Below are 25,452 nucleotides of genomic sequence, written 5' to 3' on the forward strand. Positions count from 1 at the left end.
CCACAAGATGGTTATCTCATCAACTGGCTAAAGTTAACACATAAACTGAGTGATAGAAAAACACGTGCAAACATATTGCTGGAAATTAATTGGCAGATATTATGTTAGGTTTGGCTTTTTAAGCCCAGGGGTGGGATAATGTCAATGTTGCGTTTTATTAGATATTAATTGGGAGCTTGCAGTGTCTGATACTTGTGAGATTTGATAATGACAGTTTGTAATGAAACATATGAAAAATTACGGCAAGCTACCCACGTCGGCCTCGGCGAGTGAGATCACCCACTCCCCTGAGTCAGTGAGCCCTCATGCACGGCTCAGTGTGATTTTTGTCGAAGTGCGCTTATAATGTATTGAGTTCGTCTTGAAGAGAGACGTCGTTGGGCAGATCACGTATGGGCCTTCCTTTGTAATCCATAATGGACTGTAGCCCCTGCCACATGCGATGGGCCGTTGGAGCTTGTTTATAAGGATTCCACCTTGTTCCTATATTGTCCTTTTGCTTGATTGATGACTCGTAGTGGGACTACTTGTTCATGTCCTCAGCCGTAGCATCGGGGTTGGCTGCGAAAGGCCTGTTTGCGGTAGCCTTGTCCTTTAATTAGCTACAACTTCGGTGTTAATCCAGGACTGGGGAAGCACCGAACCTTCCCTGTGAGGACAACGTCAGCGATGCATTTCTTAATGAAACCGGTGACTGAGGGGGTTAGCTCATTGACGTTATCGTCGTAGTCCCAGAACATATTCCATTCCGTGCGCTCCGTTGAAAAATAGTCCTCCGAATCGGAGGCTATGCTACAAGCCTCCGATTCAGAAGACCATTTTCCAACGGAGTGTGTCAGGGGTACTTCGTTTTTTGAGCTTCTGCTTGTAGACAGAAAGAAGGAGTCGTCATCTGTTTTGCTAAAGGGGAGATGAGGGAGGGCCTTGTATGCTTGCTTGTGGGTAGAGTAATAGTGGTCTAGGACTTTATCGCCCCAAGTGGTGAAGGAGACGTGTTGATGGAAGTTGGGCATTAAGTGTCCTAATGACGGGGAATTAAAATCACGACAACCAGGAAAGCCTCCGGGTGCACAGCCTTGTACAGTTTAAGTGGCAGCTTGTTGTTCTTCTTGTCCTGTGGTGGAATATATATACAGCACTCACAATAACAGCTGAAAAGTCTCTCAGGCTTTAGAAGGGTTGGCATTTGACGATCAGGTATTCCAAGATGGATAGGTTGAGACTTCCACCGCGCGCGCTACAGTCAGCGCACCATTTGCTGTTGATGGAGGCATACCCCGCCACCGCTCGATTTCACTGAATTCAATGTCCTGTCTGCTCTGTGTTTTGGCAGCAACGGGCAAACTCCTTTGCCTAGGCTTACCTTTGCCATTTCTTTATGCCATACATTAGACTAGTCAGTAGAGAGGAAATAATAATCCTTTGCTTTCCTCTTCTTGTTTGTGTGTGTGGAAATCCTCTGGGCTCTCTCTCCATTGAGGGTCATGGCATGTAAGCCTTTGGTCCCATGGAGAGGTCCCAGTGATGATGCCCTCCTGAACACAATGTCCACACAGTATTAGTTACACGTACTACTCCAGGCCTGGAGGAAGCACCAAATTAAGTAATTTCCTCTCATTATACTTTGAGTGCTAGGTCTTTAGTGTTTGTTGTTAGCATGTAATGATCAAGAAAAGCAGCATTTTGCCTTTGTAAAAGTAAATATAACCCAGGATGTCAGTCCTAGACATGCCAAGGGGAATACGATACGACCGTTAACCAAAATGCACTTCGTAATTTCACTCTTAGTCATTGTTATAGAACAATAGGCAGTTAGGTCAACATTTATCTCAAGCCTTGTGTTCCAAGCCTAATACTTCAGTGAGACAGTAGATCTGTTCATTATATTTGAAGCCATTTCTTTGTTGTTAGTTACAGTTTAGAACTCATGTTTGTCCTCAGATTTTGGTCCAGATTAGGCTAACATTTTGTTGTTGAATGCTAAAATGCTAAGCTAGCTTCTTCAGAAAATAGAGTACTCTAGTCAACTGAACTCTGGTACATTTTCAAGGATTTTCCAAAGCATGCGATTGATTGCATCTGTTCTCTTTCAGTCCGAAAAGTGTGCATGCTTAATCAAATAAAGTGGATTAAGTCCCCCGCATAATAAAGCAGCTTTAAGTGGTAGACACAGACGCTAACTGTGCCCACCAGTCTACCAGTCGCTATCCTGTGCCAAAAATCACAGGTCCATTTGAATGTAGAGACAGAAGCCTAACAATAACCGTCACAAGCCTAGTACTCCCACAGACATATTTCCAGACATAACATTCAGTATTTTACCTCTGCATGATTGAATTGAATGTAGTAGATAGTATCACTGTTTTTGGTGAAGCAAGGGATTCCTCACCACCTATTTTCGGACGTTTGTGGATTACGTTTTTCATTAAACCTCAAATACCAACAAACCATCTGGATTAGCTGTACTCACCCTAAACCCTCTGCTGTGTTGTCTTTGAAGAGAGCATATGCAGATATAGTTTCTGTTTGGCCATGGAGTTGCACTGACTGTGCTGGTTCTCCAACATTTTTCAGAAGTGTCCACTTGCACACTCATCATGGATTTAAAAGCACAGGAATTGTGCATTTTTGTAAAAAGCCATGCAAGAAAGTTTGAGTGCACACTTCGGGAGAATGGTGGAGAATCGGGACTTAGCCACTGTCCTGTGAGTATCCAACGTTAGTGGAGTAGAGGCCTGCTGATCCACCCTCCACCATCTGCCCTTAATTCTGGCCAGACACCAGGGGGTAAGAGGCTCAAAATCAGACCCAGTTTCTTTGACCTCTTCAAAGACATTCCATGGTGGGATCTTAAATGGAAGCTGGCAACCAGTTCAAATACTACTTTCTCCAAAATCTCTGCATGCAAGTTCCCTGTTGCCTCATGAATACAGTAGACTCCTGACAAGTGTATTTTCGATACAGTGCCTACAGAAAGTATTCACACCATTATATTTTTTCCACATTTTGTTGTGTTACAGCCTCAATTTAAAATGGATTACATTAAGATTGTTTTGGTCACTGGCTTACACACAATACCCTATAAATGGAAATATGTTTTTCAAATATTTTACAAATTAATTTAAAAATGAAATGCTGAGATATCAATCTCCTCTTTGTTATGGCAAGCCTAAAAACGTTCAGGAGTAAACATTTGCTTAACAAGTCACATAAGTTAGACTGATAATAGCAATAATAATAGTGTTACATTTTTTTTATAGGTCTAAGCCTACCTCATCTAAGCCTACCTCATCGCTCTACCCCACACATACAACACATACAATTATCTGTAACGTCCCTCAGATTCAACCACAATGACCCGGGAGGTTTTCCAATCCCCTGCAAAGAAGAACACCTATTGGTAGTTTGGTAAAAACAAACCAAAAAAGCAGACATTGGATATCACTTTGAGTATGATGAAGTTATTAATTACACTTTGGATGGTGTATCAATAAACCCAGTCACTACAAAGATACAAGCGTCCTTCCTAACTCAGTTGCCGGAGAGGATGGAAACCGCTCAGGGATTTCACCGTGAGGCCAGTGGTGACTTTAAAACAGTTAGAGTTTAATGGCTGAGATAGGTGATGACTGAGGATGGATCAACAACATTGTAGTTAAGAAAGGGGGATACCTAGTCAGTTGTACAACTGAATGCATTCAACTGAAATATGTCTTCCGCATTTAACCCAACCCCTCTGAATCAGAGAGGTGCAGGGGGCTGCCATAATCAACATCCACTTCTTCAGCTCCCGGGGAACAGTGGGTTAACTGCCTTGCTCAGAATAACAGATTTTTACCTTGTCAGCTCAGGGATTTGATCCAGCAACCTTTCAGTTACTGGCCCAATGCTCTAACCACTAGGCTACTAACCTAATTGACAGAGTGAAAAGACGGAAGTATGAACAAAAATATAAACACAACATGTTTTGGTCCCATGTTTCATGAGCTGAAATAAAATATCCCAGAAATGTTCCATACACACAAAAAGCTTATTTCTCTCAAATTTTGTGCACACATATTTTTTTTATATCTCTGTTAATGAGCATTTCTCCTTTGCCAAGACAATCCATCCACCTGACAGATTTGGCATACCAAGAAGCTGATTAAACAGCATGATCATTACACAGGTGCACCTCGTGCTGGGGACAATAAAAGGCCACTCTAAAATGTGCAGTCTTGTCACACAATGCCACAGATGTTTTGAGGGAGCGTGCAATTGACATGCTGGCTGCAGGAATGTCCACCAGAGCTGTTGTCAGACAATTGAATGTTAATTTCCCTACCACAAGTTGCCTCTCACGTCCTTTTAGAGAATTTGGCAGTACGTCCAACCGGCCTCATAACTGCAGACCACGTGTATGGCATCGTGTGGGCGAGTGGTTTGCTGATGTCAATGTTGTGAGCAGAGTGCCCCATGGTGGCGGTGGGGTTATGGTAAGGGCAGTCATAAGCTACGGACAATGAACACAATATTATCTATGGCAATTTTAATGCACAGAGATATCCATAGGGACCATTGTCGTGCCATTCATCCGTCGCCATCACCTCATGTTTCAGCATAATGCATGGGCCAATGTTGCAAGGATCTGTACACAATTCCTGGAAGCTGTAAATGTCCCAGTTCTTCCATGACCTGCGTACTCACCAGACATGTCACTGATTGAGCATGTTTGGGATGCTCTGGATTGGCTTGTATGACAGGGTTTTCCAGTTTCTTCCAATAACAAGCAACTTTGCACAGCCATTGATGAGGAGTGGGATAACATTCCACAGGCCACAATCAATAGCCTGGTCAACTTTCTGTGAAGGAGATATGTCATGCTGCATGAGGCAAATGGTGGTCACGATAGATACTGACTGGTTTTCTGATCCACGCCCTTACCTTTTTTTTAAGGTACCTGTGACCAACAGATGCATATCTGTATTCAGTCATGTGAAATCCATAGATTAGGGCCTCGTGAATTCATTTAAATTGACTGATTTCCTTATATGAACTGTAACTGTAAATATTTGAAATTGTTCCATGTTGTGTTTATATTTTTGTTCAGTATAATATTGCAAAAAAAAAATATTGCAAAAAAAAATGTGGCAAAGCAATTCACTTTTTGTCCTCAATACAAAGTATTATGTTTGGGGCAATCCAATACAACACATTACTGATGATCATTTTCATATTTTCAAGCATAGCAGTGTATGCATAGCAGTCGTCCGAGCTTTTGTGAGTTTAAAAAAAATTCGGACCCGAATGTAGACCTACCTCCAAATAAGTGCTACCAAATATAACAATATGCATTTCATAAATATTAGAATAAAGTATGTAAATAAGACGCTCCACCGCCAATGTTATTTACATTATTAAATGTCCATGTGCTATGTAGGTAAAACCTCTCGTTCTCTCAAACAGAGAATCAGTGAACATAAAAGTTCAATCAGGAGAACTGATAGGGATTATCCAGTCGCAGTACATTTCAATGACCTGAAGCATGACATTTCTACCCTTTTAGATTTTGTGGCATAGAGAAAGTTAAGATATCAGACAGGGGAGGTGATATTAACAATACTCTGAGTAAAAGAGAATGTTTTGGGATTTTCACCCTCCAGACATTATTACCTAAAGGTCTTAATGATGAAATGCCTATGTATGTTATGAATTTGAACTTGAATTATGCCCCTATTTCAGATTACCCTGATGTTTTTTGTACAATGTACCCAATGATTTATGAAAACTTGCTCGGTAGGTATATGTCCTCATTGTGGTTTTACAGACGTGTTTAATACGTCTTATTTACACACTTTGAATATTTATGAAATGCATATTGTTATATTTGGTAGCACTTATTTGTTTTTCCTTCGCCTCCAACCCCCTTCGATGTGAGGAACGGATGTGGGTGGAGGTAGGTCTACATAAGGGTGCTAATTTAAAAAAAACTCACAAAAGCTCTGATGAAGCCGTGAGGCCGATACATAAGCTTATTAAAGATCAGTGATACTACCAAGAGCAGTATGCGGTTTCCTTTTTCCCTCATCTTGTCCAACTGTTACCATGCACCTGCAAAAAAGATTGCTCAGATGTGCGAGTGCCCTATGAATTTTGAATCAGGACAATAACCTAAAACACACGGCCTAGTTACAGTTTCGACTTAAATTGGCTTGAAAATCTATGGCAAGACTTTGAAACGGATGTCTAGCAATGATCAACAGCCACTAGCGATTTCATACTCACAGCTGTAAATCGCTGCCAAAGGTGCTCTACAAAGTATTGACTCGGGTGTGAATGCTTATGTAATTTAGATATTTATGTATTTCATTTACAATCTATTTGCTAACATTTATAAAAACATGTTTTCAACGATGCTTTGGTATTGTGCATGCCGTCTCAACTGTCCCAAGCCTTAACATTCATCTGCAGTTTATGGTATACTGTTCACTGCCTGCAATTCCCAAAGCTTGATTGTGATAAATAGCACTGTATGCAAATTCGAGTGGGGAGTAAGATTACTATTTTACTGTCAAACTTTTTCAACATACTGTTTATTTCAATTCAATTCTCCTTTGCAGCAGAGTTTTCTGACCTGCTGGCTTTACTGTAAAGTTTCAGATGGTCAGTAAAGCTTAGAAACCAGCACAAGCACCCTTTCCTGAACTATTAACAACCCCTTTGTCTGTCCAATAACAGTTTGTTTTACCAAGGTCCTCTGAGAATTGTAGGCCACCATGAATCAACAGGGCAACTGCAAAGTCATGCACACCATATAAAAGCATTATAGTGGAATGAGATGGCAGGGGCGAAGTGGAGGGAAGAGGGCCAAGGAGATAGCATTAACAGAGCTGTCAGAAGCAATATCCATCATAAAGGATGCCCCTGCAGAAGCCGTGAACTGGTTAAGGTGAAGCAATCAAGCCGCACAAACGAGCAGCCGCTCATTGGGCGCTAAAATGCTAATCGACGCTGAGTGGCTGAGTTGTGCACTGCTTCCTCCTCTCCTTCGTAATTTGAGGTCCATCAACGCTAACATGCTACTCTGCGGTTATTACTATAGTTATTTATAGGCGCTTATGTGAGATACGATCTGTCCACATTCGAAGAGCAAAGGAGCACTGAAAAATAGTGTCCATTTTTATTAGCGAAATTGTTAGGCCAGAGATAATGAGCATCAATACCATCAATACCACCCTAGTCAAAGAACAGCCTATGACTGGGGTGGCTGGAAACTGACCATTTTTAGGGCCTTCCTCTGACACCGCCTGGTATAGAGGTCCTGGATGGCAGGAAGCTTGGCCCCAGTGATGTAATGGGCCATTCGCACTACCCTCTGTAGTGCCTTGCGGTCGGAGGCCGAGCAGTTGCCATATCAGGCATTGATGCAACCAGTCAGGATGCTCTCGATGGTGCAGTTGTAGAACCTTTAGAGGATCTGAGGACCCATGCCAAATCTTTTTAGTTTCCTGAGGGGGAATACGTTTTGTCATGCCCTCTTCACGACTGTCATGGTGTGCTTGGACCTTGTTAGTTATGTGGACACCAAGGAACTTGAAGCTCTCAACCTGCTCCACTATAGCCCCGTTGATCAGAATGGTGGCGTGCTCTGTCCTCTTTTTCATCTTCTTTGTCTTGATCACTTTGAGGGAGAGGTTGTTGTCCTTGCACCACACGGCCAGGTCTCTGACCTCCTCCCTATAGGCTGTCTCGTTGTTGTCGGTGATCAGGCCTACCACTGTTGTGTCATCTGAAAATTGAATGATGGTGTTGGAGTCGTGCCTGGCCGTGCAGTCATGAGTGAACAGGGAGTACAGGAGGGGCTGAGCACGCACCCCTGAGGGGCCCCTGTGCTGAGGATCAGCGTGGCGGATGTGTTGTTACCTAACCTTACCACCTGGGGGCGGCCCGTCAGGAAGTCCAGGATCCAGTTGCAGAGGGATGTGTTTAGTCCCTGGGTCTTTAGGTTATTGATGAGCTTTGAGGGCACAATGGTGTTAAACGCTGAGCTGTAGTCAATGAATAGCATTCTCACATAGGTGTTCCTTTTGTCCAGGTGGGAAAGGGCCGTGTGGAGTGCATCAGAGACTGCATCATCTGTGGATCTGTTGGGGCGGTATGCAAATTGGAGAGGGTCTATGGTTTCTGGGATGATGGTGTTGATGTGAGCCATGATCAGCCTTTCAAAGCACTTCATGACTATAGATGTGAGTGCTACGGGTCGGTAGTCATTTAGGCTGATTACCTTAGTGTTCTTGGGCACAGGCACTATGGTGGTCTGCTTAAAACATGTTGGTATTACAGACTCGGACAGGGAGAGGTTGAAAATGTCAGTGAAGACACTTGCTAGTTGGTCAGCGCATACTTGCAATACACGTCCTGGTAATCCGCCTGGCCCTGCGGCCTTGTGAATGTTGACCTGTCTAAAGGTCTTACTCACATGGGGTGCAGAGAGCGTGATCACACAGTCTTGCGGGTACAGCTGGTGCTCTCATGCATGTTTCAGTGTTACTTGCCTCGAAGCGAGCATAGAAGTAGTTTAGCTCATCTGGTAGGCTCGTGTCACTGGGCAGCTCTCGGCTGTGCTTCCCTTTGTAGTCTGTAATGGTTGTGGGCCCTGGCACATCCGACGAACGTAAGATCCGGTGTAGTACGACTCAATCTTAGTCCTGTATTGACACTTTGCCAGTTTGATGGTTCGTCTGAGGGCATAGCGGGATATCTTACAAGCTTCCGGGTCAGAGTCCCGCTCCTTGAAAGCGGCAGCTCTAGCCTTCAGCTCAGTGCGGATGCTGCCTGTAATCCATGGCTTCTGGTTGGGGTATGTACGTACGGTCGCTGTGGGGACGACGTCATCGATGCACTTATTGATGACGCCAATGACAGATGTGGTGTACTCCTCAATTCCATTCAAGGATTCCCGGAACATATTCCAGTCTGTGCTAGCGAAACAGTCCTGTAGTTTAGCATCTGCTTCATCTGACCACTTTTTTTATTGATCTAGTCACTGGTGCTTCCTGCTTAAATTTTAGCTTGTAAGCAGGAATGAGGAGGATGGAATTATGGTCAGATTTGCCAAATGGAGGGTGAGGGAGAGCTTTGTATGCATCTCTGTGTGTGGAGTATAGGTGGTCCAGAGTTCTTTTCCCTCTGGTTCACATTTAACTTGATGATAGAAATGTGTTAAAACTGATTTAAGTTTCCCTGCATTAAAGTCCCCGGCCACTAGGAGCACCACCTCTGGGTGAGCGCTTTCTTGTTTGCTTATGGCGGAATACTGTGGTGGTATGTAAAGAGCTACAAAGAATATAGATGAAATGTCTCTCGGTAGGTAATGTGGTCTGCAGCTTATCATGAGAAACTACCTCAGGCGAGCAATAGCTCGAGACTTCCTTAGATATCGTGCACCAACTGTTGTGTACAGTAATACATAGTCCGCCGCCCCTTGTCTTACCAGATGCCGCTGTTCTATCCTACCGGTGGTTGAAAAACAAGTTTTAATGACTCCAACCTAAGTGTATGTAATCGTCCGACTTCAACTGTATGAACTAGGGCTATCCATTCTGGGGTAGTTGGTAAGGGGGCAGAGCCAGTGTAGCAGGGGTGAAGCTCTGCAGAGAGACCGACAGCTAGCGAGCCGTGTACACAAGACAGACTCAACTCAAGGTTTCCTCTAAGGTCCTATCAAAACGTAACTCGAATAACAATTTCTCACTTGGCCCTGTGAATGTATCTCACAGGTATCATAACTCACTGTGATGTTACAAGCAGCACATTACCATTTTCTTTGGCTATGTAGACTTGGATAGACAGATGCATAGCATGATAATATGGATATGACTACACTGCAGCAGTAATGGTGGAGGGATTAGATGCTCTCTGTGCATCCCGGCAGGGTCTCCTTTGAATTGAAAATGAGTGAGTGATTCTCGTTGGAGGGCATGTGAGCCGAAGTAGATCAAATCCTGCCCTTCCCGCTACGCTTCATTAGTTTCTCAAGCCAACATGATATTTGGGTTTTTGATCGTGATCTTGTAAAGCCAATTTATGCTTGATCCGAAAATGTGTTCAGAGGCTTCGTATGGAGGGTGTGACGTAATTGCGTTGCCTACGGAGGCATGCAGAGGCCAAATCGAGCTCCGTACCGCATCGCCATGCACCTCACAAATGTTGTAACAATGCGGAGGGCTCCGTATAACTCCGAATTGACATGATTGTCATGGTAGGTGGGGGCAGTAGGTCCTGTATAAACAAACGCACTTTCTTGACAACTTCCTTCACAATAGCTCTGCTCCACTAAGCGCAAGAAGTCTGCATCTTAGTAAATGCTGTACGGAATGACCAGGCAGAGCCTTCAATTTGACAGACCGATGAGCCGCCAAGGCGAAGCAATTGCAAAAAAAAATGTTTTAAAAGCGATGCAATTGCGTATTAAATTGCCCGGTGTCCTTCCCATTTGATGAACTGGACAAGTTCAACACCGCAAACGGACTGTTTCACGTCTGATTCCCTTTCATGGATTCCTTGACCCTGCAAGTGATAATCGACAGTCAGGCACAATGAATCCAGTGTGCGTGGTTTTGCACATTTTCCCTTTTGAGCTAAAACTGCTTCGTGCTGTATTTGATATTCAAGTGCTCAGCCTGTAAAAAGTAGTTATTTATTGGCTGGCACGACTCCTCTGGCAGTTTTGGGTTCGGTAATAAAGAAGCCATATTTAATACGTTTTACTACCCTTTGGGGGTATTCTAGATGAATATATTTTGACTGTGCTCCATCAGCAAATTAGATGAACATTTTTATGTTAATACATACTTAATGTTCTTTCTTTTTGAAACATCCAAACCAAAGTATTTTCTGTAGATTGTAGAATTTACATTTCAGCTCAACTTCTCTGCAATCTACGATTTATTTCTGCTTCCTGAAATGAATCATTCTTTAGATTCAGTGAAATCTAGCTAATGGACTTTAGAATTCGACTATGGTACCGCTCAGTGAGTTGGGAAAGTCTTGCATAACAGGGTCAGGATTAAAGGGATGGGCACGGGTGTTCGCTCAATCAGCTTGTTAACCTGAAAATAACCAGACAAACATCAGTCCGAGAGCACATTCAATGCAGTAGCAACACTTAAAATGACTTCTTGTAACAGGGCAATCCTGACCCTGTTACACTTGCTGCATATTTAATATATACTTCTAATCTCTCGAGGAGTGTGATTGAGGGTGCTTAAAACTTCAGGCACAGTTCAGTAACAGTTAAGAAGCTGAGCATGTGAGTTGAGCGGTTGGAAATCCCGCTCATCGCTCATGGAGTGTTCCAGTGCGGCCATCCGTTCTGCAATCACAGGAGAAAAAAAACTCCCATTGCAAATTCTCTCCATTAATTAAAATCACAATTTAACCAACACCAATCTATTTTTGTGACTACCTGGACCTACCAATTGGTTTTTAAGTATTGAAGCAAAACCATACAGATTTGAATGAAAAGTATTTGAATAAACATGAAAATGTGAATGTAAGAAGCGCACATAATTTCAAATAGGCCACATGTCATATTAAACAGCATATAAACACTCTAAGTAGGTCAGAGTATATTATTTCAAGGCTATAGCCTAAAACAAAATACATTGTGAAGCATTTGCAAATGCGATACAATAAGCTGGTAGGGACAAAGTGCTCAGCATTTAAACATTTTCATTGTATTTAAATCATTATTGTTTATAAAATGCGCATATGCTGTGACTTAGAATTAAATACACATTAAACAAAACATGACTTGTTAGTGACTTTTGAATTCATTTTTAGAATTCTTACTGCTTACTGAGGTATAGCCTACAGCAGGGGCGTGCCCTGAGCTCGTGAAGTGAGCGCTACTGGAGCGAAATTGGAGTGGGCGAGAAGGCCGACACTCCAGCCTTTGGGAATCTCGCTCCACGCTCCAGTCAAATTGGGCACACTCCGCTCACATGCTCTGTTCAGAAGTGAATGGTGTGCTGGATGAATAGTTGATATAATGACATAATGTACTCAAAAAATGGTTAGATGCTGATAAAGAACATTTGGGTTGGCTCATTGACTTCAAACAGAGACACCGTTGAGTGACAGCTGTCCAAATGTCGACCTTACAGCCGAGAGTGATAGAACGTTGGAGTAACAAAAATAAGTGGCTTGTCAGTTAGATTAATAATTTTAGTGGTACATGATGCCCCAGTATTCCTTGAATTTGTCTGCTAAAGTCACTGATGATGTGCATGATTTTTTGCAGCTTTAAATGGATGATTGCAGGACTGTCTCATCTGTTCTCTCCGATCGGTGAATATTCTTGAAGACAGACTGCACCATGCTCAAACATTAGAGCCCCCTCTATATGCGGTCTGTGAACATCTTTGGAAGGATATGCAGTACTCTCCCCTCCTGCAGCTCAGAGATTAAAGCATTTGATCATTCCACTGTGTCATTCTTTGTAAAATCCTGGAGATTTTGCTTACTGAGATGATTACCTCTCGTTTTCCTCCCTCTCTCCCTCTCTCTAATCAGTATAAACAGTGAAGTCATACCTTCCAGGGACCTGTTTTTCGCTCTCTGGTGATGTCACCAGCAGCCAATCAACACATAGCGCTGGGCTAGGTAGAGGAGGCAGGGAGAGTCTCTTTCTAGGCCCTGGGTATATGTGTGGGGACACACTGCTGGGAGCAGTGCTTTCCCTCAGCCCCCATTATTATCTGCCTCTGTCGCCGCCAAGCAATGAAGAATACACACACACAGATCCATATAGCAAACCACCATCCAACATTACAGCAATGTTTTGGTAACTGTAAATATGACTGTTGTCATGTTAATAGTGTTCAATGTAAGTGCCTGATTTCTCTGTACTGTAGTACAGGGTTTTGAACATCCTCCGACTGCCCAAAATGAAGCTGTTTTGCTTTCAATGTAGAATTAGACAAATGCAACGTAATTATATGATAACCATCCTCTGAGTGCAAAGTGAGGTAATTAAGCCAATTAAGCTATTATTTCATGTTGACCTCCAGCCAAGGTGACTGTTGAAGCATTTCATGAGTCTGAATAGGGGCATAATATGCACTTCAAAAGCTTGTGCAGTTTTCCTTTGCTTCACACCCATGAAATTGAGCCTCTTGCTGTAAACGTGAGTTAAGTAATTGTCACGTATATCTTTTGAGTACATATTCCTGAGTGGCCGAGTTACAATTTTGACTTAAATCTGTTTGAAAATCTATGGCATGACTTGAAAATGGTAATCTAGCATTGATCTACAACCAATTTGACAGAGCTTTAAGAATTAAAAAAAATAATGATGTGCAAATATTGTACAATTCAGGTGTGCAAAGCTCTTAGACTAACACAACAAAGTGGAATAAGTCAAGTGGGATGAATACTTTCTGAAGGCACTGTCTATACAATATATCTGGTGTTAGGATTGATTTGCCAAGAATTTCTCTTCTCAACAAGTGTCCTTCACTTAGTTTCCCTGGTTGCTGGCATTCTTTCACCCTACTGTTTGCATGCAGTAGTGCAGAATGTGATGTGCGAAGGTTTACAAGCATCACTGTCTCTGCTGCTCCCTGACAGAGATGGAAGAGGAAGCGAGACACTCCGCATTTTTTTTCAACGCTTAAAGGCCTGACTGAGTGAACCATCTTCATTTATCCACAATCTTTGTCTTTGATTTTTCCTATTCACAGAGGTTCTTGCTAGGCCCCTGACTATAGGCGTACCTACTCTAGCCAGGCAGTTAATTTCCTCCCTCCCAGTAACGGAAATTAAGAGTTGGTGAGACATTGGTCATTAAGTTACAATAACTGATCAATGATCAAGTATCAGGGCAAAACAAAAACCACCATACAACGGCTGGAGGGCACCAGGGACGTAGCACATTCCTATAGCAGGACACTGGCAGTGGGTCATCCTCATAAAGACAAACCCAATAATCCCAAGCATCCCTATGGGCCACAGGGGTGAGCAGAGCACCATTTAATTAGCCGTATTGACTGGTAAAATGAAAGCACACTTCTCTTCCGGTTGTAAAGCCAAGCCATGCGTGAATTAGTAGAGGATCAATGCTCTGGTAGAACGGATAGCCCTGTGGTCAACATGTGGACACCAAGCTTCATCGTAGTAAAACCAACAACATCACGTCCTTAGTCTGTGTCTGCAGAATGATGTATTGTCAATAAGGCAGTTGAGATATGTTCCATCCAAGTCTAGGACATGTAAGGAAAGTGCAGTAAATAAACGTACAGACTGTCTGACTCGTAGTAAAGCCTCATGTCACGGCAGCTAGGGAATATAGTGTCAAGACAAAGTGCACTGTTTTTGTTTGCTTTCCACTCAAATCAAATCAAATGTATTTATATAGCCCTTCGTACATCAGCTGATATCTCAAAGTGCTGTACAGAAACCCAGCCTAAAACCCCAAACAGCAAGCAATGCAGATGTAGAAGCACGGTGGCTAGGAAAAACTCCCTAGAAAGGCCAAAACCTAGGAAGAAACCTAGAGAGGAACCAGGCTATGTGGGGTGGCCAGTCCTCTTCTGGCTGTGCCGGGTGGAGATTATAACAGAACATGGCCAAGATGTTCAAATGTTCATAAATGACCAGCATGGTCGAATAATAATAAGCAGAACAGTTGAAACTGGAGCAGCAGCACGGCCAGGTGGACTGGGGACAGCAAGGAGTCATCATGTCAGGTAGTCCTGGGGCATGGTCCTAGGGCTCAGGTCCTCCGAGAGAGAGAAAGAAAGAGAGAAGGAGAGAATTAGAGAACGCACACTTCGATTCACACAGGACACAGAATAAGACAGGAGAAGTACTCCAGATATAACAAACTGACCCTAGCCCCCCGACACATAAACTACTGCAGCATAAATACTGGAGGCTGAGACAGGAGGGGTCAGGAGACACTGTGGCCCCATCCGAGGACACCCCCGGACAGGGCCAAACAGGAAGGATATAACACTCAGTTATGACCTTTTATCTTTCATTCCTCGTACTATTGGTCTTGGCTCAGGATGGAATTTGTTGTCGCCAATTTGAATAATGACACCCGTAGTGTCATTTTGTCATCAAAAACAGGCTGCTCTATGTGAGAGAAAAGTAAACCAGGGTGGTGGAAGTGGAAGAGGCTACTAAAAAGGATGATATTCCAACTGAAAAGAAGCCATGGTTGAATACGGTTCCGTAATCCTTAGTGTTTTTTTTAGGTTGGGTCCTCTTTTTTTTAAGAAGAAGATGTACCACTGTGTATATCATGTTTTGTTTTGTGATTATTGTACTTCATTAACATTTTTCAAGAAGGCTTTCTAATATTACATTTCTCTGTGAAAAACAAACAACATGTTTGTGGTTGATGCTGGCACTCTAAGACACAATGTAGATGATATGATAATGATATGACTCTCTTGCTTCTAGGTTGCTTTCGGTTGGTTATTTCACCACAATTAAGTAACGTTCCTAGCTGTTTCCTAGATACTCACAATTCACTCCCCCTCTCCGTTTCCCAGGTGCCCACGGCGTGCGAGAGGAGCCCCAGTTTGTGACGGTGCGCGCTGGAGAGAATGTCATCCTGGGATGCGATGTGGCCTACCCGCTGAATGGCCAGCCCTACGTGGTGGAGTGGTTCAAGTTTGGCGTGCCCATCCCCTTCTTCATTAACTTCCGCTTCTACCCGCCTCATGTGGGCCCGGAGTATGCCGGTAATAGGACACCTCTCCCTCTTTATTAGCCCAAACCATGGATGTCAAAGTCGTTTTGCTGTTGACAAAACCAATGTAATTTTGTACACCTACAGTTGAGGTTGTAAGTTTACATACACTTAGGTTGGAGTCATTAAAACTAGATTTTCAACAACTCCACAAATGTCTTGTCAACAAACTATAGTTTTGGCAAATTGGTTAGGACATCTACTTTGTGCATGACACACAGTAATTTTTCCAACAATTGTTTACAGACAGATTATTTCACTTATAATTCACTGTATCACAATTCCAGTGGGTCAGAAGTTTACATACACTAAGTTGACTGTGCCTTTAAACAGCTTGGAAAATTCCAGAAAATGATGTCATGGCTTTAGAAGCTTATGATAGGCTAATTGACATCATTTGAGTCATTTGGAGGTGTACCTGTGGATGTATTTCAAGGCCTACCTTAAAACTATGTGCCTCTTTGCTTGACATCATTGTAAAATCAAAAGAAATCAGCCAAGACCTCAGAAAACAAATTGTAGACCTCCACAAGTCTGGTTCATCATTGGGAGCAATTTCAAAAGGCCTGAAGGTACCACGTTCATCTGTACAAACAATAGTAAGCAAGTATAAACACCATGGGACCACGCAGCCGTCATACCCCTCAGGAAGGAGACGCGTTCTGTCTCCCAGAGATGAACATACTTTGGTGCGAAAAGTGCAAATCAATCCCAGAACAACAGCAAAGGACTTTGTGAAGGTGTTGGAGGAAACAGGTATGAAAGTATCTATATCCACAGTAAAACCAGTCCTATATCGACATAACCTGAAAGGCCGCTCAGCAAGGAAGGAGCCACTGCTCCAAAACCGCCATAAAAAAGCCAGACTATGGTTTGCAACTGCACTTGGAGACAAAGATCATACTTTTTGGAGAAATGTCCTCTGGTCTGATGGAACAAAAATATAACTGTTTGGCCATAATGACCATCGTTATGTTTGGAGGAAAAAGGGGGAGGCTTGCAAGCCCGAAGTACACCATCCCAACCATGAAGCACGGGGGGGGCAGCATCATGTTGTGGGGATGCTTTGCTGCAGGAGGGACTGGTGCACTTCACAAAATAGATGGCATCATGAGGTAGGAACATGTTGCTTCAATATATCCACATCATCTCAAGACATCAGTCAGGAAGTTAAAGCTTGGTCGCAAATGGGTCTTCCAAATGACCCCAAGCATACTTCCAAAGTTGTGTCGCAAAATGCCTTTAGGAGAACAAAGTCAAGGTATTGGAGTGGCCATCACAAAGCCCTGACCTCAACCCTATAGAAAATTTGTGAGCAGAACTGAAAAAGCGTGTGCGAGCAGGGCGGCCAACAAACCTGACTCAGTTACACCAGCTCTGTCAGGAGGAATGGGCCAAAATTCACCCAACTTATTGTGGGAAGCTTGTGGAAGGCTACCTGAAACGTTTGACCCAAGTTAAACAATTTAAAGGCAATGCTACCAAATACTAATTGAGTGTATGTAAACTTCTGATCCACTGAGAATGTGATGAAAGAAATAAAAGCTGAAATAAGTAATTCTCTCTACTATTATTCTGACATTTCACATTCTTAAAATAAAGTGGCGATTCTAACTTACCTAAGACAGGGAATTTTTACTCTGATTAAATGTCAGGAATTGTGAAAACTGAGTTTAAATGTATTTGGCTATGGTGTATGTAAACTTCCAACTTCAACTGTATGTAGCCTCTTTACTTACAGTAGTAATTGCCTAAAATCTTTTCTCTGAATTTGTGCCCAAGGCTGGTCTAACTGGTAACGCCTCCACCTGCAACACCTGCAGTATTCAGACACGTTGACTTTTATTTTACCATAAAGGCCTATTCTAAAAATGTATTAAATACATGTTTTTCCTTATCAATCCACATGCAATACCCCATAATGACAAAGCAAAAATTGTTTTGGGGAAATGTTTGCAGATTTATTAAAAACATAAAACATAAATACCTTTTTTACGTAAGTAATTCAGAGCCTTTGCTATGAGACTTGAAATTTAGCTTAGGTGCATCTTGTTTCCATTGATCAACCTTGTTTGTACTACTTGATTGGAGTCCACCTGTGATGATAAATTCAATCGATTGGACTTGATTTGGAAAGGCACACACCTGTCTGTATAGGGTCCCACAGTTGACAGTGCATGTCAGGGCAAAAACCCAGCCATGAGGTCAAAGGAGTTGTCCGTAGAGCTCCGAGACAGGATTATGTCGAGGCACAGATCTGGGGAAGGGCACCAAAAATATCTGCATCATTGAAGGTCCCCAAGAACACAGTGACCTTTTTTATTTTATTTAACCTTTATTTCACTAGGCAAGTCAGTTAAGAACAAATTATTATTTACAATGACATCTTACTGGGGAACTGTGGGTTAACCGCCTTGTTCAGGACCATAACTACAGACTTTTACCTTGTCAGCTCAGGGTTTTGATCCAGCAACCTTCCGGTTACTGGCCTAAAACTCTAACCGCTAGGCTACCTGCCACCCCCATTCTTAAATGGAAGAAGTTTGGAACCACCAAGACTCTTCTTAGAGATGGCTGCCTGGCCAAACTGAGCAATTGGCAGAGAAGGGCCTTGGTCAGGGAGATGACTAAGAACCCAATGGTCACTCTGACTGAGCTCCAGAGTTCCTCTGTGGAAATGGGAGAACCTTCCACGAATCAGATATTTATGGAAGAGTGGTCAGACGGAAGCCAATCACCAGTAAAAGGCACATGACAGCCTGCTTGGAGTTTTCCAAAAGGCACGTAAAGGACTCTGACCATGAGGAACAAGATTCTCTGGTCTGATGAAACCAAGATTGAACTCTTTGGCCTGAATACCAAGCATCACGTCTGGAGGATACCTGGCACCCTCCCTACTGTGAAGCTTGGTGGTAGCAGCATATTGCTGTGGGGATGTTTTTCAGCGGCAGGTACTGGGAGACTAGTCAGGATTGAGGGGAAAGATGAACAGAGCAAAGTACAGAGACATCCTTGATGAAAAACTGCTCCAGAGCGCTCACAACCTCGGACTGGGTCGAAGGTTCACCTTCCAACAGGACAACGACCCTAAGCACACAGCCAAGTTAACGCAGGAGAGGCTGCGGGACAAGTCTCTGAATGTCCTTGAGTGGCCCAGCCAGAGCCCGGACTTGAACCCAGTTGAACATCTCTGGAGAAAACTGAAAATGGCTGTGCAGCGATGCTCCCCATCCAACCTGACAGCGCTTGAGAGGATGGGGGAAAACTCCCCAAATACAGGTGTGCCAAGCTTGTAGTGTAATACCCACGAAGACTCGAAGCTCTAATCGCTGCCAAAGGTGCTTCAACAGTGCTGAGTAAAGGGTCTGAATACTTGTGTAAATGTGATCTTTCAGGTTTTGTTTGTTGCCAATTGTTGTTTTTTTAACTGCTTTTGCTTTGTCGTTATGAGGTATTGTGTGTAAATTGATGAGGGGGAAAACAATTTAATCCAGTTTAGAATAAGGCTGTAAAATGTGGAAACGGTGAAGGGGTCTGAATACTTTCCAAATGCACCATAGATCTCGGCCCTGCCGCTACTCTGCATTTCCCTCCCTTCCTCCCATATCATTCATATGTCAATACAAATTGACATATGAAGTTGGGAGACCAATGTTCTTTCAGATTCACAAGGTCAAGTGTGTGTAAGGAGGGAGCACGTTTGGGATTTTCACGGCAGTCCAGAGGAGGTTGTCTCCCCTTCCCTAACACCCACAGTGGGAAACAAATGTTTGGTAAGAAACATGCCTTCAGGTGCGAGAAGTGCGATACCGCTTGTGAAACACTTAACTGACTGCCACAGGAGCTTTAACTATGCGACCAAGCACACTAACAGTAATGGATGACTGTAATAAAGTTTTTTTTTGACAGGTGTAAATGGATATAATGAATGGGAATTAAATATGTTTAAATTCCTGTTGATAAAATGGATTGATGTATCATGATGGTAAAGAGATAAGGGTGTCTTCCTTTTTCAAATTGGACAATAAACAACACTAGGTGACCTCTTTAACTATAAAAAAGTATCCTGCAATGATCACAGTGGATCAGAAAACAATCCGCTTCCCTCTGAGTTACAATCTTGTAGAAATGACATCACTCCCATTCGATGCATTATACTGTTAATATGCCATATATAATTAGCGCGCTATAATCCCTATTTGGTCAATAGATTAGCTGCAGTCTGCATCAGATAAACACGTTCCTGTTAAAGCGCCTTTACAATGCAGAGCCGGACTCCCACAGCAAAAGCTTTTGGATTTGGAGTTGGAGGCAGTTGCTATGAATGTCCTCTTTATAATGTATTATAAACAGATGATTATGACCGATAATCCAGCGATGTAGCAGAATGGGGAATACTGTGGCCGAATAGCTAACTGAGCAGCCAAGTAGCTAGTCACTTGTGTGTGTGGTGTCTGTGAATCTGGACTCTTTATAATGACAGGGAACAAGAGCAGAGGAAAGGAATACATTATCATGAGAAACAAGCGAGAAACGTGTTCTCTCAAAGGCGATTTCTATTTGTCTGAATCATGTATACAAGACAAAATGTTTTGACTCATTTTATGTATTTGTATTAAGTCATTGAAACTCATCAATAGCCTTCAGACAATCACTGGCCTTTGGGAAAAGAACAGACAATCTCTCAGAATAGCGGTGCTGATTTGAATTAGCTGTGGACAATCAGTTGTGGGAGAATACCCACCCAGGTGTTATGCCATTGCACTTCAAACAGAAGCTGAAGCTGAAAGGCAACCTCCAGACCAAAGGTGCGTATCGGTAGAGGTGACGGGTCAAAAGTGCTTTGGACTTTTTTTCCCCCTTCGAAATCTGGAACATTACAGCATCGATACGGAGCGGAGACAGAAAGGGGATGTGCTCATTTTACTGAGCATGTCAGTTAAAAAAAAAAAAAATGTATCAGACGTTGCCATGGGCAGGATATGCAATTTTTATGGTCGGTCCTGACCGCGAACGTTAATTAGAGAGCGGCTGAGGATTTCTACCTCTGGCCAAAGTCAGAGCAGTTCTGTCGGTTAGGTTACATCAGCATCTACTGTACAACCGGGTACACCACACTCTGGAGACACAGCATGGATCATATGTATTGCTCCTTATTTTATTAGGTTGAAGCTGCAAACTAAATCCCCGTTTAGAGAATCATAATCAACAAAAGCATTATTTGTTTCAAGTTTTATCAAGTTTAAAGTTGTATTTGTCACATGCACAAGTACAGTGAAATGCTTAACTTGCAAGCCCTGCCGAACAGTGTATAATTCAATATAAAAAATACATGTTTTACACAAGAAATAAGGCATGCAGGCAGGGATTAGGAGAAAGTGACTGGTAGCAGGATAAATATAATAACAGTAAACAGTATGGCAGCAGCATAAGTGGTGTGTGGATGTGTGTATTGTGGTGAGTTTGTGTGTGCAACATTGTAAGTGTAGGCGTGATAGTTGGATATACATGTAGACAGGGCTGAAAGTTGACTGGTAGCAGGAATATATAAATACTTATGGTAATATACTAATAAACAGGAGTAATAATGTAGCAGGATAAATGGATGGATACTAATGGTAATGGGAATCAATAATCATTTTAGCAGCAGCGTAGGTGTGAGGGGGAGCAGTAGTTGTTAGCCATTTAACAGTCTTATGGCCAGGGGATAGAAGCTTTTTAAGAGTCTGTTGGTCTGAGCCTTGATCCACCGGTACTGCCTGCCAGATGGGAGCATGGAGAACAGTCCATGTCTCGGGTGGCTGAAGTCTTTGGCAATTTTTTTATGCCTTTCTCAGACACATGCACGTCCTGGAAGGCTGGCAGCTCACCCCCAGTGATTCCCTGAGCCGTCCCCATCACCCTCTGTAGGACATTCCGGTCGAGGGCTGTGCAGTTGCCATACCAGACGGTGATACAACCAGTCAGGATGCTCTCGATGGTGCAGCTGTAAAAGTTCCTAAGGATCTGAGGGGCGGTGCCAAGTTGTTTCAGCCTTCTTCACGGCTATGCTGGTGTGAGAAGACCTGGTTAAGTCCTCAGTGATGTGGACACCGAAGAACTTGAAGCTCTTGACCCTCTCCCCTGTGTCCCTGTCAAATGTGGTTGTGATTAAAAGCATTTTACTCGATCAAAGATGCCAATCATATGGACAGTGTTTTACTGCGCCAAGGGACAAAGAATTGAAGGTGGTAGAACCATTTTCAATCTTCTAAAATAGCTTCCAGCCTTTATCTCTAGATGGTAGGTGTCTTTTTTTGTTTTGAATACCTTTCAAGGGATATATGCTGCTCCTTTAAAATCTTCCCTGGTGCTGTTTTTAGACTGCTCCTCGTACCCTGGTACAAATTACATTTGACAGTCCTCACTACCGCCAATTTCTCCCTGCTGCGCTACAGTAGCTACAGAACAGGGGCCTTTTTCAATTTGTGCTACTGCGAAGCTCTAGTCGTCGCTCGCTAACTGACAGCCACCTCCCACAGTGAAGATGGAACAGCGCCAGAACAGATTGATGGTCAGTGTCAAGGCTAGGGTTCAATACCATTTCTTATTCACACAGTGGCCTGAGTTGTGCCTGTTGTAGATTGGACTGGTGCTTTTTTTCCCCACAGTGAGCACTGAGGGGGCACTGCTTCCTCTGGTTGAGAGACTGCCCTCTGCCTGTCGTGCCAACAGAGTGTGGCTTTGTTTCTGGGTCGTGTCATAGCCACCCCAAGCCAATGAAACGGGTGTGTGTACTGGCAGCATGGCATTTCCACTTTGTCCGAGAGTGGAATATTAATCACTGGTGTTTGGCTTGTCCCATTAGGAGCTACAGAGTCTGTTTGTCACATGCCGTACTCTGGGCCTAAATGAGACCTCAATTCAAACACCATCGACTTGGGTCATGTCTGCATTTGACTGTCTTCATAAACAATGTGATACACTGCCTGCCTTTGACTGCAAATGGATTAAGATTGCTTCTGAAAGGAACTTTGTCGTTGCTGATGGTTAATGTAGTAGAAAAAAAATGATCCCCCAAAATAACCCAACATATGGAATGTTCCAACCTTCATCCCCTTGCAATTCCTGAGAACTTTGCTGTCGGAGATTGCACATGGTAACCTTAGAAAAACATTGACCCTGGTCTATCAGAATATCAATGGGAACCCCAAACTGATGACTTTCCTTACACTTGCCCTAATACCAAGCCAAACCTCATAGTACTGATATCTCTCCCTAGACTCTGTTTCTGTAAAAACAAACACATTTTTGGATCAGGCATCTTTTGCTGAATCCAAAAGATTGTGTTACTCTTGTTTCAACCAAAAAGAGCCACAGTAACGGTTACATTTACTGTAGAAAAGAACAAAGGCAGTCCACCGAGCAGAGGGCTGTACTTACCTATACCTACTCTCCCAGCATGTCCCCCAAACTTGTTACTATCTTTAACCTAAATGTCTGTGTAGTTCCCCCCCCCCCTTTATCACCCAGATAAAAATACTGCTGAATTTTAAAGCTCTCCTTCCTTTCTAATGGCCCGGGCAGGCTGTGGCCCAGTTCTCCTTCTGCAGTATCGATCTCCAACACTGAACAAATATTTGCTCCTTTGCTCAGAGGAGAGAGCCAACCCGCAACCACAGCGACGCTCACTTATCTACTAGAAGAATCTCCAAGTTAGGCCAATAAAAAGAGAGTGGCATCCGTATTGCCCCTCTTCCGTCAAAGTTCTTTAGCAGAGAGGCCTCCCAAGTGGCGCAGCGGTTTAAGGCACATCATCAAAGTGCTAGAGGCGTCACTACAGATCCAAGTTCGATCCTGGGTTGTCGCAGCCTGCAGTGACCGGGAGACCCATCAGGTGGCGCACAATTGACCCAGCGTCGTCCGGGTTAACGAAGGGTTTGGCCAGCCGGGATGTCCATGTCCCATCGCACTCTAGCGACTCCTGTGGTGAGCCGGGCGCAGTGCACACTGACACGGCCGCCAGTTGGATGGTGGTTCCTCCGACACATTGGTGCGGCTGGCTTCCGGGTTAAGTGAGCAGTGTGTCAAGAAGCAGTGCGGCTCGACAGGGTCGTGTTTCTGAGGATGCATGGCTCTCAACCTTCAACTCTCCCGAATCCGTACAGCAATTGCAGCGATGGGACAAGACTGTAACTACCAATTGAATATCACAAAATTGGGGAGAAAAAGGGGTAAAAAGTTTAAATGTCTTTCAAAAAAGTTATTTAGCAGAACATGTTAGGAGTCATTGGAGCTAGTGTGAATCATAGATGTCTCCTTTCACGATATCACCCCGTATGACAATCACTAGGTGTGTCAGACTGCCATACACTGACAGATGTGATGTAATGAGAGGAGAGAAGTGTGTAAGGGGGTGTAACAGCTGGACTTGTCATCATTGGCTCAGAGAAGAGGGCCCACTTGAGTGGTATTCTAGACCTGAGGCTTCATGATGCTGCCCAACTTGTACACACACACAGTTAAATAAAGATAAAGAGATATATACATTTAGACATACGGTAGATACAGATAAAAACATGTGCATGTACAGACACTGACAATCAGACCTGAGGAAAGACACACATGCTATTATGATGACAAACTGATGGATAGACACTGCATACTTGCACACAGTCTAGGGAAAAAGTCAGGGGTTCTATTAATAATTATTTCCTATTCACCCTGTTTCTCACTTTACTTCACTTGATATAACCTGGTGTGTTGCATACAGGGTATATAGTCGGCCCAAATGGATGTCACTCAAACACATTGACTCTGGGGACCGCGTAGTGAGCTGTGGGGTGCTTTGATAATGTTGCTGTTGTGGGCCGTTGTGCCCTCAAAGCCCTTTGTGTTGCCCATATCGTCGGCCGCCATCTGTTATGAGCGGACGCTAGATTGCCGAGAGCAAATCATAAATCCCCCTCCCCCTCCCTTTCCCTGCTTGACCCGTAAAGAGTGAAAGCTGCTGTGACACTCTGGGCTGCTACTCAACTCCCGTAGTCTTAAGGCTTGGACCCACAAAGGATACTGACTGCCAAGAGGTACTTGGCATCTCTGCCTAGAGTGTCGGCAGTCAACTTTTTGTTGTTCACATAGCACAGATTGCCCACCGATCAGCCTCGTTAAAATACTCCAGACCACAAGGTGGCAGTAGCTTTAAGCTATCGATTTGTTTGGCTTGTACCTGCTGTAGATAGCTAATGCTAGCTAACTAGCAAGCTGCACTGTTGTTTCTAGGGAACTAGAATGTGTACCAAGACCTTGTTGTTTCTAGCCAGATGGCCACAACTACACTACAGTATGTGGACACTTTTTTTCTTGTCGAACACTTTTTTCTCCAAAATCCTGTGCATTAATATGGAGTTGGTCCCGCTTTTGCTGCTATAACAGTTTCCACTCTTCTGGGAAGGCTTTCCACTAGATGTTGGGACATTGCTGAGGGGACTTGCTTTTTCCTTGTCACTCTTGTCAGCTCCCCCAGGTTTGTCGGTACCAGGTTGGTACACAGCATGTGCATCTTTTGTTCTAGCAAGAGAAGGAATGGCCTTCTACTCAGGGCCGATGCCTAATGTTTCATTAACACAACCAATCATGATGTTTTCATCTGATTGTCAAACAAATATCAAGATGTAGGCTACCTTCGCATGTTCGTCCCAAAAAATCTTTCATCCAAACAAACTGTGCCC

At 43.4% G+C, this 25,452-nt stretch overlaps 1 protein-coding gene across 1 annotated transcript in view; it reads left to right on the forward strand.

Moving 5' to 3' along the window:
• Positions 1-25,452, forward strand: part of igsf9bb (immunoglobulin superfamily, member 9Bb) — a 188,795-nt gene that overhangs the window by 39,724 nt on the left and 123,619 nt on the right. The window contains exon 2 of the mRNA XM_065007291.1: positions 15,543-15,734. Within this exon, the coding sequence (XP_064863363.1) occupies positions 15,543-15,734 (192 nt within the window). The remainder of the gene's footprint in view (positions 1-15,542; positions 15,735-25,452) is intronic.

The sequence above is a fragment of the Oncorhynchus nerka genome, linkage group LG22, assembly GCF_034236695.1.
Source record: "Oncorhynchus nerka isolate Pitt River linkage group LG22, Oner_Uvic_2.0, whole genome shotgun sequence".
Taxonomy (NCBI): domain Eukaryota; kingdom Metazoa; phylum Chordata; class Actinopteri; order Salmoniformes; family Salmonidae; genus Oncorhynchus; species Oncorhynchus nerka.